Source organism: Pochonia chlamydosporia, chromosome 2, assembly GCF_001653235.2.
Source record: "Pochonia chlamydosporia 170 chromosome 2, whole genome shotgun sequence".
Taxonomy (NCBI): domain Eukaryota; kingdom Fungi; phylum Ascomycota; class Sordariomycetes; order Hypocreales; family Clavicipitaceae; genus Pochonia; species Pochonia chlamydosporia.
The window spans coordinates 6,214,717-6,232,405 of record NC_035791.1 but is presented as its reverse complement, the minus strand read 5'-3'; the positions used below and the strand labels follow the sequence as shown (position 1 = coordinate 6,232,405).

At 43.1% G+C, this 17,689-nt stretch overlaps 3 protein-coding genes across 3 annotated transcripts; 1 reads left to right on the top strand and 2 right to left on the bottom strand.

Moving 5' to 3' along the window:
* Nucleotides 1–1,446: 1,446 nt before the first annotated feature.
* Nucleotides 1,447–4,091, bottom strand: VFPPC_16853 (FluG domain-containing protein; the record flags this gene model as incomplete). Its single annotated transcript, XM_018294606.1, has 5 exons — nucleotides 1,447–2,531; nucleotides 2,623–2,972; nucleotides 3,024–3,523; nucleotides 3,583–3,793; nucleotides 3,859–4,091. The coding sequence occupies 5 exons, from the start codon at nucleotides 4,089–4,091 to the stop codon at nucleotides 1,447–1,449; spliced, it is 2,379 nt and encodes a 792-aa protein (XP_018137725.1).
* An 8,530-nt stretch (nucleotides 4,092–12,621) lies between these two features.
* Nucleotides 12,622–15,186, top strand: VFPPC_03938 (coagulation factor 5/8 type domain-containing protein; the record flags this gene model as incomplete). The annotated part of the gene is made up of 2 exons (XM_018283379.1): nucleotides 12,622–15,087; nucleotides 15,154–15,186. 2 exons carry the CDS (start codon nucleotides 12,622–12,624, stop codon nucleotides 15,184–15,186), a joined length of 2,499 nt encoding a protein of 832 aa, XP_018137724.1.
* Nucleotides 15,187–15,355: 169 nt separating this feature from the next.
* VFPPC_03937 (C6 zinc finger domain-containing protein) lies at nucleotides 15,356–17,013 on the bottom strand (the record flags this gene model as incomplete). Its single annotated transcript, XM_022428364.1, has 4 exons — nucleotides 15,356–15,360; nucleotides 15,417–16,827; nucleotides 16,877–16,914; nucleotides 16,980–17,013. 4 exons carry the CDS (start codon nucleotides 17,011–17,013, stop codon nucleotides 15,356–15,358), a joined length of 1,488 nt encoding a protein of 495 aa, XP_022284042.1.
* Between the last annotated feature and the right edge of the window lie 676 nt (nucleotides 17,014–17,689).

The following is a 17,689-nucleotide window of genomic DNA, read 5'->3' as shown; positions in this document are numbered from 1 at the left end:
CAGGCTACGTAAATCCATAGAAAATGCAACATGTTTAACAAACTTGGCTTATGGGTGTAATGATACCAAACTTCGTAAATCCTCAAGGTAATAAAAGAAGAAAACATGCAGCTCCGGGCAAAAAAAAAATTATGGAGGGACGTGTTCCCGCTATTCCGACACATTTCGTGGATCGTGATAATCGGTGAACTTCCTCGTGATAATCGGTGAACTTCCTCCCTAGCTTCTCGGCAGACCTTCCGAATCGTCGACGCTGGTGCCTCAACCGTGATAACGGGTTCTTGGCTGTAATGAATTACTTCAATAGGTCTATAAAAGATGTATTGCCATATCTTAAGCCCTTGTTTCAGGACTTAGACGTGCAAAATACGGAAAATCTTGGTTCACCATATTTTCTAATGGATAGAGGTATGTGCTACGTGATCCAACTGGCCAGTAGTCCTTAGTGAGTAATGCGGTATCGCTGGGCGGTGCTTACATCAGCCTCAGGGGTTGCTCAGGTTGGCTCAGGGGATGGTCAGGTTGACTCAGGTAAGCGCGACCAGAGCTCAGGGAGGCTCGGGGATTCCTCAGGGAGCAGAGATTCCCGCCCCCACTGCCCGTGTATCCAGTCTGCAAGATACGTACCACCTAATATTTGTACTAACTTGCCGGCTCTAGCTTTATTTACAAGACTAAAATTTCATCCCATTGAAGCAGAAATTAAGTTTCTCTATATTCTGACGTGAAAACCCCTAGGGAGTTTGCTACTTCCACAGCCTGACGCCGTGCACTCTGCACGTGGTTAAAAGCGTTTAAACTGTCTGGATGGTACTGTTTTCATTCAATAACCGGATTGTTGAGTCTCGTCATGTCTATTCTCATCTGGGCTAAGATGTTGCGATCTATCCAGGGTCGGGTTTCATATAGCTGTCGAGTATGCCGACCAGAGTTGGCTACATCTGCTCTCTTTGCAAACTGGTCGGGTATTCTTCCAACCTGAAACTCATGTGGAGAGATTGAGGTACTAGCCTAATACCTACGTACTTGACACCACTCAAACACATTCCCGCTTGTGAACTCATTGCAAGCCGGAATATTATTCATATCTGTCGAACTGGCGGATTTGGCTCCTGTGTCGTGTCGATGCATCAGGCAATTACTCCCTCATACTTCACAGGGTCGGATTAGTTGACACTATACCATCACTGTTGGCAGCTTTGTCTCGAAAGCAAAGCCCCAGTTACAAGCCCGGAAAGGTTACCTAGGGTTCTGTATCGGATCTTGGCACTGCGGCTTAGAGCTACAGTCAGGTACTAAGAGAAAACGTGAATATGCGACTAGCTATCTATGTATCCGAATATACACAAATTATATGTAGATGCTACCATACAATTATCTTGTTATTCACCAAGTGTACGGTGACTTCTCATGCTGGCCGTGATAATTACGGCTGTCAGCGACCCTTCAATTCGCCATATTAGTCCTGTGGACTCCATGTTGGCGCTGTGCTTTCGCCTCCCGGGCCATCTGGCGACGTTGTTCCTGTCTCGTTCTTCTACGATTTACCTGCTCCGAGGTTCTTAAAAGGACGCTGTGGACAGACCTGACATGGTTTCTAAAGTGATCTAGGTGCTTAAAAGTCTCGTTCTTACACTTGGGATGTTTACAAATGAGCGCCTCCCCTCGCCGTGCGATATCTTCTCTGTCTGCCAAGTGCTGGTCGTCGAAGTGATCATTTCGTATGGTAGGGCGACACCACTGAAAGGTACGCTCTGCTGCTGTCAATCGTTCATCGCCAATGCAATCTGGACATTGACTTGCGTCCATGAGGAGAGGGAAATCATCGACCTCACACCAGGCAGGCGATTCTTCCTTGACAAATTGCTGTACAACGGACTGAACGGAGGGCTTTGACCTAGATTGGCCAACCTTACCGGTATCCCTCTTGTCGCAGAGTGCGACCATGAGGTCGACTACCTCTATTCTACGACATAAGATCTGTTCTTCTGTCAAATCTTTAGACTGGTAGCATAAAATCTCTGCAAGTCTGGCACGCTCATAGATGGCGAGGTCGATAGTGGGTTCTTCATACTGTACCTGTGACTCTCCGCGAGCTTGCGCCTCAATGTCCCAGGTCGGGCGGTTGTAGAAGTAATATTCCCGGTAGTACTTGACGATCCTCTTGTCACGCTCTGCCTTCTTAGTCCTAATCTTCTCTGTGAGCTTTCGTATCTTTTCTTCGTTTTCGCATCCAGCAATTCGATACTGGCCCTTTTTAAGAAGTGCACGCTCATTTTCCAACCCCATGATTTCCGGGTCGGGTGGCACCTGTGCCCATACTTCCTCTGGCACCATATCTCGTGTGGCTCGAGGGTCCCGGGTGAGACTAACGTGTGCAAACATCCGAAACAACTGGTCCTGTTTTGGTTCTTCAAGGAAAGCGTTCTGGAGGTCGAAGTTTGCAATTTCGTTCAGATATGCACTAAAGAACGTAGAAAACCTGGGGTCATGTCGCATCATCTGGTCCCGAACTGAATCCGGCGCGTCACCTGCCAAGATAAACCAGATCAGTAATACCATAACGATGAGAAAAAAGGGGAAGTGAACGGAACAGAAGCACAAAAGACAAACAATACCTACCGTTGGCAGCATTGGCGGCGCCCCTGCGAGCAAATTTTGGAGTAAAAGCCTTCTCGTGCCCCGAGTCGAGACTTTGCCGACCCATGTCGTAATTGAGCTTCGAATAGGGCATTGGCTCGTTGGCAGAGAGTTCACCGCCTCGAATGCGGCGAAATACTGGCACCTTGAGCATATCCTCTTTCCATCGAAGTGGCGTGCACTCTATCGGTCCCCAGACTTGTGACTCGAACACCCGGGATGCACTAGTCAGGCTCGGTGCATCGAATGCATGATCATGCAGTGCTAGGGCCAGAATGAGTGAAATGGGACAACAGATTAACTTCCTGCTCGGAGTAAAGAAGAAAATGGTTCTGGGATTCAGTTAGTACACCGCACGCCAGGGGAAGGGATGGTTCCCATACGGCTTAGGCTTGTTATCAGCTCCTTTGTGGTGAATAAACTTAATTGCCATAGCCAAGACAGGCCGTCCCGTGGGGGGATGGCGGACAAGCATCATTAGGATGTCTTCATAACAAAGAGCCTTCGGACGCCCACGTTTTGTTGTTTCCATGCAGAGTAATTCGTTTATCTTCTGCGACTCGTCGTCTAGGGTGTTTATCGTGTCATCTGTGCCGTCGTCGGCTGACTGAACGACCTTCTGGCCAAAAAGCTTTTCGATGGAACCATCTTTGGGTTTTTTTCTTTCGCCGTCCACTAGCTCAGCGGGCCGGGCTCCGGTGTAACACATAATCTGGTAGCAGCCAGCCAGTTGGAGTCGATGCCGTTCCAGGTCAAATGTGCAGGAGTCGTAAGCAATATTGAAAGTGAGGAGGGCGCCCAGGCTGTTGACATTGAGAACGGGCTTTCCATCGATATTGGGCGCACGCAGGCCAAATTTAGGAACCAAGACGTTATGGTGGTACTAAGATCATGTTAGTCAGCTTTGGGCAAGTTGTTTTCCCGGCGCAGAGATTGTGGTACCTTGTAAACTTCTTTGCTATCATTGCGGTTCATATATTGGCCGTTGACGGTCGTGTAAAGCTGCTGGAACTGGCGTATGTACTCCTCCGAGGTCCCCCACGACTTGACCTTGTAGTTACCGCATACGAAGAGGAAGAAGTCCATCGTTAGTTCCCGAGATAAAGACTTGATCGTCTCCTCCCAATCACCAACTTTCTTCTCATCGCAATATCTGTATTATTCTCTGTGAGCAAAGGAATACTAATAGAGTATGTAGTTCAGTCCGGCACATCACACCTTTGCCACTTCCTCAAAATGCCAGCGACATTGATCATGGTTTCGTGCGAGTACTTCGGTTTGACGAAGCAAACCTTGCTTAACCGTTTCCGATTCGCAGCGTGCTCTTCTGCCGAGAGAGGTGTTGGTTTTGGAACTCTTCTCTGCGCCTCTTTGGCAGCAAAACGCTCGAGAAATTTGGTGTGATTCGGCGGGCCATCTGCATTGGCACGGCGCCCCGTCGCGCCAGGCATCTTTGGAGGAGGGTACGCAGGAAACTATCTCTAACGCAGTCGCAAAATTTGTGCAGATGACCAGGAAGACCACCAGACGAACGTTGGTGGTGCTGCCTTTATAGACGAAGCCAGCTATTAGTGGCCTGGGCGGTTGGCTGTATTTGGCCCCCCTGATAGAATGACCATGGCGGTTACCGAGCGTGCGTCACTGCCTCAATGTGCGTTAGTCACAGGAAGCAGACAGGGGGTTGGGAGACAAGTCGGTGCCTAGAAGGTACAGTGTACATGGGTGGGTTCGATGCCCCTCAGTGTCTCCCTCCACCAAAAGCGGCGGCACGAACCGCCAGATTCGGAGGCATCAGCAGCGCTTCTTGCATTTATAGAGTAAAGACTAACTAACTATATAGAAAACTTAACTAGGTAATAGCAAAATATATAGTAATAAAAGTACTAATTCTCCTAATAGTCTAACTAGACATTCTAAGGGGCATTTATAATATCTTCTATATAGACCTACTAGAGTATATAGTAACTAACCTGCTTCCCTTCTAGCACCTTATAGACTCCTATCTAGGCTCTAACCTTATACTAATAGAATAAGACTAAGTAATATAGGAGTACTAGGTTAAGGAAATCCTAGCTGCTAAGAATATACTAGGATAGGAGTATTAGAGAAATATACTAGTAAAATAGATAGGCTATATATAACTAATATAGGAGCTACTAGAAGCTATAGAGAATACTAAGGCGCTTATAAGGTTTAAGTTATAATAGGAAGATATTAGAATAAGTAATAGACCTAGATAGTACTAAACTAGGAAAAGCAGTAAGCCTAAATAGGGTAAGAATTAATTAATACTAACTACTAATAATCCTTCTTAAAGCGTGCGTATAAAATGCATAGCAGACTAAACTAAATAATAAAAATAAGCGCATAGAGTATAGAGCATAATAATAGTAGCCTAGACTAAAAATAATAATAGGCCTAAAGAGGTAATAGATAGAGCGCAAACTAGTCTCTATTAGGAGTATACTACATAATAATAGGCAATATAGGAGTAACTAAATAATTACTTAGGAAAGCTAGCGGGAGTAGGGGAATTCTCTATATCCTTCTTGCTCTCTTTAAGCCCCTTATCCTTCCTACTCTCTCTAAGCTCCTTCTCCTCCCTATTCTCTTTAGGCTCTAGTTTAGGTGTAAATAGCAGTAGGGGAGGTAATAGGCTAGGCGCTAGCAGTAGCAATAGGTTAAATAGAGGCAATAGGCTAGGCCTAGGTAGCAATAAGCTTAGGAATAGCAAGGCAGTATACTACTTCTAGGCTAGAGTAAAACTAGTAATAATATTAGCTAGATAGTAAATATTATAGTAGATACTATAGATGCTATTAAAGAGCAGATAGGAGATATTATTATCTAGTTAGAGAGTTATTACTAGCTAGGAAGAACTAGCTAGGTTATAGAGTGGGAGCAATAAGGTAAAGTTATTATGTAGGCCTTTCTCGCAGCAGCTAAGATTAGTAGTAGTAGTAAGGCTAGAAATAACCTTACTAGACCCATAATTAGCCTGGGCAGTAGACTTAGTAGCATTATAATAGCAACTAAGAGTAAGAAACTTAGCTGTAAGTTTAACGTTATGCCTCTTCTGCCTAGGAGCAGCTTTAATAGTAGGGATAAGAATAGATCTCTTTTTAGCAGTAACTTGCTATATTAAGCAAATTATATAGTATAGATAGGAGTTTAATGTAAGGTTCTATAGGTTCTAGTTAGGGTAATAATGTGTATTCTTATAGGCTTTATAGGTATTACTCTGTCCTAGAATATAGGAGGTATAGCTCTTCTTGTGTAGGTTATTTTAGCACAGTTTATAGAGCTAGGTTCCCTTCTTGCTATTAGAGAGAGCCTTATTGCTAGAGTTACCTTCCACCTTATAATAGCTAAGATAGCAATAAGATAACCTATTATAGTAAGGGGAAGGCAAAGAGGCACTAGCAGTAGCAAATATAATAGCAGATTAGGAATAAATAGTACACAGAAAGGTATAATAAGAGATATAATAAGAGATAGATTAGTTATTAGTAAGAGAATAAATAGTAGTAAGTAGTTATATAGTAGCAGGAAGTAGGAAATTATAAAGACTCCTAGTAGGAAGAATAGTTAGATTATAATATTAGAGGGAGGGGAGTTAAGAGAAAGAAAGGTTTAACTAAGATATTTTTATACTATAAACTAGAGAGAGTAGGGCAATAATAATAAGTCCCTATACTATACTAACTGCCCTGCATAATAAATCTATAGCGCTAGTAACCACACACATATAATAATAATAAAGAGTATAAGGCCTGCCTTCTAATATAAGAGACTAGAGATAAGAGCGAGTAGTAAGAGAGTATATTATGGATTTAAGCGTAATGCTTAGATCTTAGGAAAAAAGGAGACAGGCACGTGGGGAGAGCTACCTAAGAACCTACTATAGGTCTAGACTAGAGCTTAACTAGACCCTATAAGAGTGCTGCTAGGAATCATGCTAACCCCTTTTAGTCTTCTTCTCTTCTCCTTATAAGAAAAGTTACTATTAGTAACGCTAGTCCGCAGGAGCCCCTAGGCTAGTCCCTTACAATTATTTAGCTTATTGTATAGAAGAGCCTTATTAGGAGAGATAATAGAGCCTTTAAACCTACGGAAAATTAGTCTTTTTAGCCACTTTTGCTTCTATTAAAGCTATTAGCATTATTCCAGGCCTCTATTGCGGATTTTAAATATATCTATAACAGTCTTTAAACTTAGGGCGTTAAATGCATTATTACTAATAGTAAGGCTTATAATAATAGTTATAATGCAAAATATAAGTCTTCTTATTCCTATAAAGAGGAAGATAGTTCTACGGAGCATTAGTTATATATAAGGGGACAAGAAGAAAGCAACCTAATACTTATGGCTTAGGTTTTTAGTTCTTACCTTTATAATGTATAAATTTAATAGACATAGTTAGGACATCTTTACTAGTTTTAGGGTAACGTATAATAGATAAGAAGATATCCTTATAGCAGAGTGCCTTAGGCTAGCTATAATGCTCTATTTCCTAATAAAGTATTTCCTTAAGCAAATAGTTAGCTTTATCTAGAATCTTACTAATATTATCTAGGTTATTAGCTCTAACTGTCTTTTAGCCGTAAATACCTTGCCACAAGCTATTATTTAGCTTCTTTTTCTTATTATCTATAATCTCCCTAGGTTAGGCACTAGTAAAGGCAAGCAATAGATAGCAGCCTAATAACTAAACTTAATATCGCTCTAAAGGAAAGATAGTATTATTATATGCTAGGTTAAAAGTTTAAAGCGCTAGCAGGTTATTAGTGCTAAGAATAGGCTTGCTATTAACGTTTAGTAAGCGCAAACTCTATCTAGTAACTAGGACTGTATTATGCCACTTTATTACCATATTAGCAGGGTTATACCATTTTAAGATTATTTTAATTAAATACTTACTTTTTATACTTTATTATTGTTATTTCTGTTAAAGAATTAGCCTATAATACTTATAAAGAGCTATTTAAACTATTGCTAATAGATCTATAATATACTCTAAGACGTAATCTTCTATCTCTTGCATAGATAGTTAAGGAAGTCCTAAGCTATAACGTGGGTGCATAGTGGGGTAGCTAACATAGTAAAGTAGCTACTATACTACCAAAATAACACTCTCTTCCTTTAATTACTTTTTTCTCTGCCACAAATTATAGATTCACTAGATAATAAGAATTAAGTAAATTTAGCTTGCTAGGCTATATAGAAAACACTAAAACTAAGCATTTAAGCAGCTATAAAGATCTATATAGTTAATTAAGGCACTATTGCAAAACAGCTTAGAGGAGTACCTACACAACGCAATACTATGCCTCCCTGCTAGAAACTTACAAAACTTAAGAAGTCTATAATTATAGAGTATATTATTAACCTAGATGCGCAATTATTTCCTTCCTAGCTTAGTAGTATGCAAGATATAGTAAATTGCCTGCTTGCTAATTGTAATGTGCCTCCTATAGGATTATAATAGGCTATAAACTTTATTAAGCGCTATAAAGAGCTTACTATATATTTTACGCGTAGATATAACTATTAGAGGGCCCTATATAAAGATCTAAAGATAATTAAGTCTTAGTTTAAGCTTGTGCGTAATATAGTCACAAAATATAGTATACTAGATAAGGATTTCTATAACTTTAATAAGACTAGCTTTATAATAGGCATAATCTTAACCGCTATAGTTATTATAAGCTTAAATAGATATAGTAAGCTAAATTTAGCCTAGCTAGGTAATAGAGAATAGGTTTTAGTAATCTAGTCTATTAATTCTTACAGCTAGGCTATCCTACTATTTATTATTATTATAGGGCAGTATTACCTTATAAACTAGTATAAAGATAGTATACTACCAAAGGATTAGGTTATCTTTATAACTCCTAACAGCTAGACTATAAATAAGAAGGCTATAGAATAGATTTAGCACTTTAAAAAGCATATTAAGCTATAAACTTATAGTGTATATTATCTTCTAATTATAGATAGGCATAAGAGTTACTATTTAATAGAATTTAAGCTATTTTATAAGGACTATAAGATTATTACGCTCTATATGCTAGCCTATTTATTATATATTCTCTAGCTACTAGATATTAGCTGTTTTAGGCCGCTAAAGAAGGCATATAGCAAAGAAGTTAAAGGATTAATAAGAGCACAAATAACACACATTATAAAGGCTAACTTTCTACCTGCATTTTATGCTGCATTTAAAGCTTTAATAATAGAAAAGAATATCTAGGAAGCTTTTAGAGGTGCTAGCCTTATCCTATTTAACCTAAATAGTATCTTATCTTAACTAGATATAAGGCTATAAATGCTATTGCTAGTTAAGGCTACACCTAAGCTACTAAATCTATAGGTTCTAAAGACCCTAAATAACCTAACTAAGGCAACTTTACAAACTAATTATATAAAAAGAAGAATAAGCTAATATTAGGAAAGCTTATTAATATTAATTTTAGATACTATAGATTAATTTATAAAAGGCATATGCAGAATAATACATAAGATAGCTCTCTTAAAGGCTAAAAACTAGTAACTTTAAGAGGCAAATGCACTATTAAGCAAACAGTATAGGGCTAAAAAAAAGCGTCTACGTGAAGGCAGTAGCATAACTATTGCTAAGGGATAAGCTCTTTAGGACTAGAATAATGTAGAAGAGCAGATATAGCAAGAAGATTATAAAACTAGAGGTCACAAGCCTTAGGATAAGATAAAGGGATAGCAATATAGTATATATAGTAAGACTAGTTATAATGCTTAAACTTATTAGATTAATATGGAAATATCTAATAAAGAGGATAGCAGTAAAGATTAATTACTTTCTTATATTATGGTTGTTTTTTTGTATAATCTTTACGGGGAGGTGTTTAAACGTGGCGCACTCGCTATGTTAGCGCACTCGCTATGCACTCACGTTAGGCTAATTAAGCTTTTTTATTATTTCCTTTTAGTCCCCTAATTTAGCAGTATAGCAGTAGCTAGAACTTATTAGTATAGTATATATCTTATGTTAATAATAAAGTACTTATATTTTCTATTTTTTAAGTATGCCTGTAATATTAATCTTTATTCTATTAGCATAGTTAAGTAAAAGGAATTATAAGTTCTTTAGCTTCTCCTAAAGAGCTGCTTATTTTATTATACTATAAGGCTTAGGTTTATTAATATATTACTTCTTATTCTCGCGTTAAGTAAACTGTTAAATAAAATCGTTATAGTTTATTGTGTACGCTTTCTTGCTAGAGGCTTAGGGTGCCATAATAATTCACCTAGTTATCAGCCTGAACAGATGATGAAAAGAGTTCGAGGTGGTAACCCAGAAAGGTCAACCGACGATCGCCATTTTAAACAATAACACATCGCTACGGCGCCGCTCAGAGACCTGGTGCCGTCAACTTTAGTGGTGTCAGAAAACGGACTCACGTAAACTAGGTTTAGGAGAGAGGAGTGCGTGGCAGCTGGCCTAACAGTCATGTGCCTGGCACACAACAGGGGCGTGGTGGAGCTACTGGGTCAAATTGCCTGTACAGCCCCACGGCTGCCTGTTGTGGCTCGATGTACACTATACCTGTGCTGTGTGTTGGCCATCACTGTCGGAGCCGCCAAAAGCGGCGGCAGATCCCGCCAGATTCGGTGGGGAGAACAGCGCCTCCCAGATTCTGTCTGTATTCGTGTGATACCAATATTCTCAGCTTGCGTCATGTCATGAAAGTGAGGCACCTTCCCCCACAAAGGTTGCGAACAAATAGGATGAGAACTACCAAGTTTCAACAACCGGCATGACTTGAGGCAGTAAAACGATCGTCCCGGAATAGACCAACATGCCGATGATAATATGCAAGTATTTTCCATGTTACACAATGTGTATGGACCGATTCGCGATGGTGTTTCGTCAAGAAAGTATTACCCGAGGAATTACTCTGGGTCGTCGGAAACTGCACCCGGCTGTGCCTGAAATCTATGATAACGTATCTTCCGTACACAGACGAACATCGCATGACCTCATACGACTATTCCACCTTATGTTGGAGCTATGCTAACAGATGTGATTCCATCCTCAGCTTTGGAGCTTGGTCTACACAAGAATGAACTATACTGGAAGGTGGACCAGCTTGTGATGTCACCAAATGTATGGGAAGCGGCTTCGGGGCTTGAACTCTGTAAGTTAAAACATAAATGTAGCCGGGCAGTTACATCACACGTCGTCTGCCTTTACTTTTCAATGTTGTTGCGGTTCGAGACCCTAAGCCGTGTAACAAACTAGGGTCATCGTTGCTGCATTCCATTTGCTGTATACCCAAAGTACAGCTGAATTTAGTAAACGAAGAGCTGTCGGCCAGGTTTCCATGCAATCCGGTATTTCCAGACGTATCCCCTGACCGTTTTAGAGCAAAATGCCACCACAATGAGGCCAGGCGTTGTCGGGCCACATCTGCTACCACATGTTTGTGAGACAAAAACAGTCACGTCGAAAATGCCTAGGTAACCGGTGCACACATCGCGCGTTACGCATGTGATTTCGTTCTCGATGCTGTCTAATGGTGCCGCCGCTTTGGGAGCTTCGTGTTGTAGCTTCTCATATTGCTAAATGTCTTCTTAAATTTTGAGGGTTGTAAAACGGCCGAATCCAGATTTTCATTACAAGGCTAGCATAACGGATGAATACACTGTAGGAGTAGTTAATTCTGATTCCAACGTTGCATTCATGTCAGTTTTTGACAAACAGCAATAGATCGCCACTGTCCACTCCATTCTCGGGCGACTCGCCGCGTTAAGGGGTGAATACGATTTTATTCTTCCTTGCCCTTATCCCTATAATATAACTGTTAATTTGGAAAGCAATTACGGATGGAATGTCTCAACCTTGATGCTGTTAAATGAGATTCAAGCTCTGGCCGTCAATCCGGCTTCATCCCGGATCCCTGCCTGCATCATTAAAACATCATCGACGCGAGAGGGGATGGCGGGGGACGATACAGAACGGGTGACGCATTATACATAGTACAGGCAAATGGAGTAGTATAGAACCTTGGGGACTTCACATAGAGGAATCACAGACATGGAGCATCAGTTGGTACGTTGTGCAAGCTGTGGTATTTGATCTGCTATGTGGTATTGTAGACCATATGTAATTTTATGTAAATGCTTTATCGTTGTAAATTGTAATCTCTTTCCTTCCTAATGAACGTGCTGTCATCCACTCCTTCGTCTACTTCCGTTCAGGATATATGCATAAATCACCAGACCCGACCATATCTTCACCATTCTCTTGATTCGGCTCCTTGCCCGTTGCATCGTATATGAATCAACCAGCCTTAAATGTGTCAAGTAACACATCAGTCAGTGTAGGATTCAGGATTCTTGCAATGACCGCACACAAGCCTCAAGGGGGTCCTAGTCCTGTGTGCCATTACTGTATGTGCGCAGTGGAATATTTTCGCTGCTCGCAAAGGGTGTCTGCCCTCATGCCTTCCTCCTTGTTCTGGAAATATTAGAGATATACATTATAGGTAAGTATGAAACTAAATTTGATAAATGGAGAGACATGCATTTTACACGATTTGGATACACGCGAACAGTGTAACGCCTAATAGGCTCGATCCTGGGAAGCGCATACACTCAATTGAGTGCTTCGGTTAAGTAGGAACGCAGTATGAATCCTTTTGATTTCTGGGATTTCCAGTCCGTGCCACGGTCGAACTGTTGTGTGTTGGTCGTCTTGCTTTGTGACCAGTCACCCTCAACCAGCTAATATGGGGATATTGCCGTTTTTCATAACTTTGCCGTTCCGCCCCAGCAAGTCAACAAAGAACGGTTTTTGAGCTGCAAATTGGTCATAATATCAAGTGAATTCTTCTTACGGCAATAATTTACGAGCTAGTAAACCCTGCTTTATTGCGCGCGTTGATGGCCAACAACCTAGATCGTTAATTCGACCTTGCCAGATCTTATTAGTTGATCGAGATGCACCCTTTTGCTCCAATTCTGGTTCTGACCCTAGCATTCAAAGTTTCAGGCACAAGTTTTCTCAATCATAGTCAACTACTTGCTGGCGTTGAGAGCCGTGACTGGTTTGAAAGCAATATCCCACTGGTTGATACCCCCGATAAACAAATCCAAGATGTCTACTACTACCGCTGGCAGGTTTACAAAGAGCACCTCGTGTACACTGGTGCTCAGTACGGTTACATGCCAAGTGAGTTCCTGCACCCGGCTGGCTACGGTGCGCCTTATGGCGGTATTGTAGCAGCCGCTGGGCATCACATCAATGAAGGCCGCTGGATAAGGGATCTCAAATACGGCCAAGATGCTGTGAACTACTGGCTCTCTGGACCTGGACAGCTTCCAAAGCCAATGAGGGAAGATGTAAACAAGGATACATCGGACTGGGCGCACGAGTATAGCTTTTGGGCAGCGAGTGCAGTGTGGAGGCAGTATCTAGTGACTGGAGACCGCGAATTTATTGTCGGCCAACTGGAGAATCTTGTCAAGCAGTATCGTGGCTGGGATACACATTTCAATAATGCTCTTGGGCTATACTGGCAGTATCCAGTCTGGGATGCCACTGAATACACTGCTGCGTCTTACGAGTCGAATGATCCATATCACGGTGGAGCAGGATTTCGACCAACACTCAATGCGTACCAATTCGGTGATGCTCAAGCAATATCGTACATTGCAGCTCTTAAAGGGGACTCAGATTTGGCAGAAGAGTACAGAGGTCGTGCTAAGCAATTACAGGACGCCTTGGAGAAACACCTCTGGGATAATGGAGCCGCGTTCTACAAACATCGAGCCCGTGACAACAACCCGTCTGGAGCTTTGATATCCACCCGCGAAATTATGGGCTATATCCCATGGATATTCAACATGACCACCAGGGACTCCAACATGGCCGCATTTGCTCAGCTGAAAGAATCGCAAGGGTTCGCTTCTGCATATGGGCCAACCACTGCCGAACGACGAAGCAAGTGGTTCATGTACCAGGCTCAGGACTGTTGTCGTTGGAACGGACCTTCGTGGCCTTATGCAACGTCTCAAACTCTCACAGCTGTAGAAAACGTTCTCAATGACTACCCGTCTCAGAGTTACATTACATCGTTCGACTATTTTACACTTCTTCAGCGCTACACTACCACCCAATACAAAAACGGCACACCTTACGTGGCTGAAGCTCACGATCCAGACTCGAACAGGTGGATATACGACGGCTACAATCACAGCGAGGACTATAATCACTCTACATTTGTAGACAACATCCTGGCCGGGCTCCTTGGTCTACGTGCTCAACCAGACAACACACTCGTCATCAACCCTCTGATACCAACTTCATGGGAACACTTCGTCGTAGAAAATGCAGTATACCACGGCCGCTCCAGTACTATTCTCTGGGATAAAACTGGGTCTTACTATAAGCAAGGAAAAGGGCTATTGGTTTATGTTAATGGCAACCTTGCTGGACGCCGCGAATCGCTGGGATTACTCAAGGTCGATGTTGGTCCAGCATCGACAATACCTACCAGCGCAGTTGTCAACATCGCCGCCAATGGCCAACGATTCCCTCAGCTAACCAAAGCTTTTGCATCATATACCTCCGGATTTGACGATCTCGCTCGAGCTATCGACGGCATGGTTTGGCGCACTGGAATCCCGCAGAATACTCGCTGGACTTCTTATGATAGTCCAAATTCTCACGACCATTTCGGAGTCGATCTCCGCCGGAACCAAGCTGTGTGCGATATTCGACTGTTCTTCTACGATGATGGTGGCGGCGTTCGTATTCCCTCTTCCTATGATCTCCAGTACTGGGCGGGCAACAACTGGGCAACGGTTCCAAATCAGCACCGCAGCGGCGTGCCAACCACCTCTAATGCTGAAACGAAGATAATATTTCCTACCATCACAACATCTCAACTGCGTGTTGTCGCACCAAATCCTGGACCAGGCAACGGATGGGGACTTTCGGAATTCGAGGTGTGGACACCAGCCGTCTTCAAAATACGCAACGAGAATAGCGGCAAGGTCATGGGCGTACAAGATCGCTGGACAGCTAATAGTGCGAATATCCAGCAATTTAATGATAATGCCTCCGAAGATCTGCTGTGGCAATTTATCGCAGCCCCTGGCGGATGGTGGAAAATTAAGAATCTTCATAGTGGGCTCCTTTTAGCAGTGCAGTATGCCTCCAAGGCAAACAGCGCACAGCTACAGCAATATGAGGATAATGGCACCGATGACCATCTATGGAGAGTCGAGTCTAAAGGTGGCGGGTTATTCTTCATTCGAAACAAGAACAGCCAAAAGCTGGCGGGGGTTGATCGCATGTCAACTGCTCAAGGGGCCAACGTCGTTCAATTTGAAGATAATGGCACCAAAGACCACCTTTGGAGTTTGCTCCCTGCAATTTCCAAGGGATGTTCTGCTCAAACTGTGAGCACAAAGCGCGGTCTGTTGAAGGTGATAGGTTGTGTATTTACGTCCCTTTTCTTACTGTAGAACGACGACTTGTCTCGAGTGGCGATCATCTAGATGTTTTGAGGGAAATGTTCTTATCCCAGGAGCATGGATGTGTCTTAATTCGACCACCGCTTCAATCTAAGCCTACATATGAAGTAGAAGCTTCAATCTTCCCATGTCGTCGACCAAGTGAGTAAATGTTGCCTCACATGCCCCCTCCTGGTCTTCATCATGTCACGTCTTATACTCAGTTCTATAAATCTCCCGCCAATACATAATCCCTGGCCGAAGAAGTCACTAACTGACCAGTAGCCGCGGCTTCACCATGCCCGGAAGGGACGTTAATATCTGTTTGGCATCCCACGGCCCTTCCATCTTATCCAAATCTTGAAGAATCCTCATGGCTGCTTCTTTCGTCTCAGCCCGGGTGCTAAACACCCAAGCCCAATACATAACGGCGACCAACCCAATTTCAAGGCTAAACTCTGACGGAGGTCGTCCTGTTGCAGCATGTTCCAGGTGCATTTTGGCCGCAAGAGATACGCCCCTCGTAACGTCATTCTGAATGTCCATGTTTCCCGCAACTTTCGTGTGGGCATTGACACCGAATGGTATCATCTCGACTAATGTTCGCCCACTGCTGATGAGAAGCCAGTCGACCTGACTACTATAGGAACTCCATGTTCCAATCACTGGGGCTTGAGGGCTAGTCCAGAGTGCTTCAATTGCAGACATGATCTTTCCGCCCCAAGTTCGGAGAGAGTACAGCTCCTGCTGCATTTTCGGTTGAGCCCAGAAGACTTCATCGCCCTGATGCTTCTGCAGCTCCGAATATCGAGCTGTAACAGCATTCATAAATTCCGTCCTTGCCTTGTACCCGTCGTTTACGCTCGTAATTGACTTGGGTTTAAATGCACCGGGTTTAGGTTGAGCACCCAAAACCCTTCGGAGGTGTAGCCCCAGCGTGAGGGAGACGTCGTTCGAAAACACATTCCATGCAAACTCGATATTGCGAAATTGAGTGATAATATCCCATAAGTCGCTATTTGATAAGACCATGTCTTTGGTCCAAGGTGTACTGGACGAATCGCTCAGAAGATCAATATCCAAAGCTGAGATGATAATTTGTATGCCATTCCGCAAATGCGCTATTGCAGCACGGTTATTTTGTCGCAGAAGTTCCAGGGAAACAAATATTAGACAGCATACCAGCACTAAAGCAATACTTTTGGGATTCTTTTTGTCAAGATGACCATAGACGTTTTCGATGGCTCGGTTGTATTGCCTCATGGCAAAGAGCTCCAACTTGTCGGCTGTGACTGAAGAAGCATTCTTTTGGCCGCTCACTCCTGTTTTCATCTTCTTGAGATGATATGTGGCACCTAGAGCGACCAAGGAATGCTTTACGGCTGCATCAAAGTGACCGAGTTGAGGCGCCAGTTTGGTCCAGAATGATGAGACGCTGCACAAGTGCATGGCAACACCAGCCTCGGTCGCGCGTCTACAACTGAAGAAGAATTGTCTTTCTGCATCAGAGCCTTCAATACCGAGGGATAGCGGCCGTATTGATATGATGGATGTAGTAGTAACACGTCTCTTGCGCTTGGCTCGAAGCACCCCTTGACTGTCAATGAAACGGACTCCAAGATCGTAGCCACCACATATCCTACCACTGGCGGTACATCGAAGGCAATTTGGCTTTCCTTCGTCACACTTTATTCGTCGTGTTCTGTTTTACGAAGGCGCTCTATGTTAGACTTACGAACCAAAATGCCATGCTCAACCACGTCGGTTTCTCACCTGCTGCACGTTGAATCAGCTATACAGCGCTCGAGTCAGAACTTGTGGAAGATATTGTAACATACCAAGTTGTACAACCTGTGCGAGCCCTCCTTCCATGCCGGCTTATTTGTATACGCCCATCGAACGGAGTCTCTGGTTCCAACTGACGATACATTCTAATGGGCAGCATGGGAGTCGCCATGGTCGCAAGAACCTAAGACCGTTTGGAGTCTGGAGTAGAAGTATTTGGGGGTAATTGCAATGACAACTTTGCGATCCGTCTCGCCGCACGAAACGTGGCCGTCCAAGTTGGACATTCGCATCCTAATCCTTCACTGTTGCATCAGATGGGCTTCACCAAAGTTTAATACTAGGAGGAATGTCAGCCCGGCACCAAAGTGGCTAGGCAACTGTTAAGACCTTTTATTGCAACCCCAGGTCTTCAGGGAGTACGGACTACATTTACCCAGTTGAGAATCGGTGTCGCGGAAACTCCTTGTCCCGGACTGCGTCTGTTGGTAGGACGGGAGAAGACACGGGGCTGACTTAAGGGAACCTCATTGGCAACGGATCCTGGAATTAGTCCCTATCTGGATGAGAGGGTTCGTGACAACCCTGCTCGCCGCCCTGAATTCGGCAACATTTCAATTAACCGTGACATCAAACTGCCTAAAGAATGCGGAGTACTGAGTTGGTAAAAGACCCGTCAGAAGTCAAAGAGCATTGACGGGACGGTACATCGCGACTTTGATCAGTCACACACCGGTTTACCCCCAAGATACAAGCACAGCGT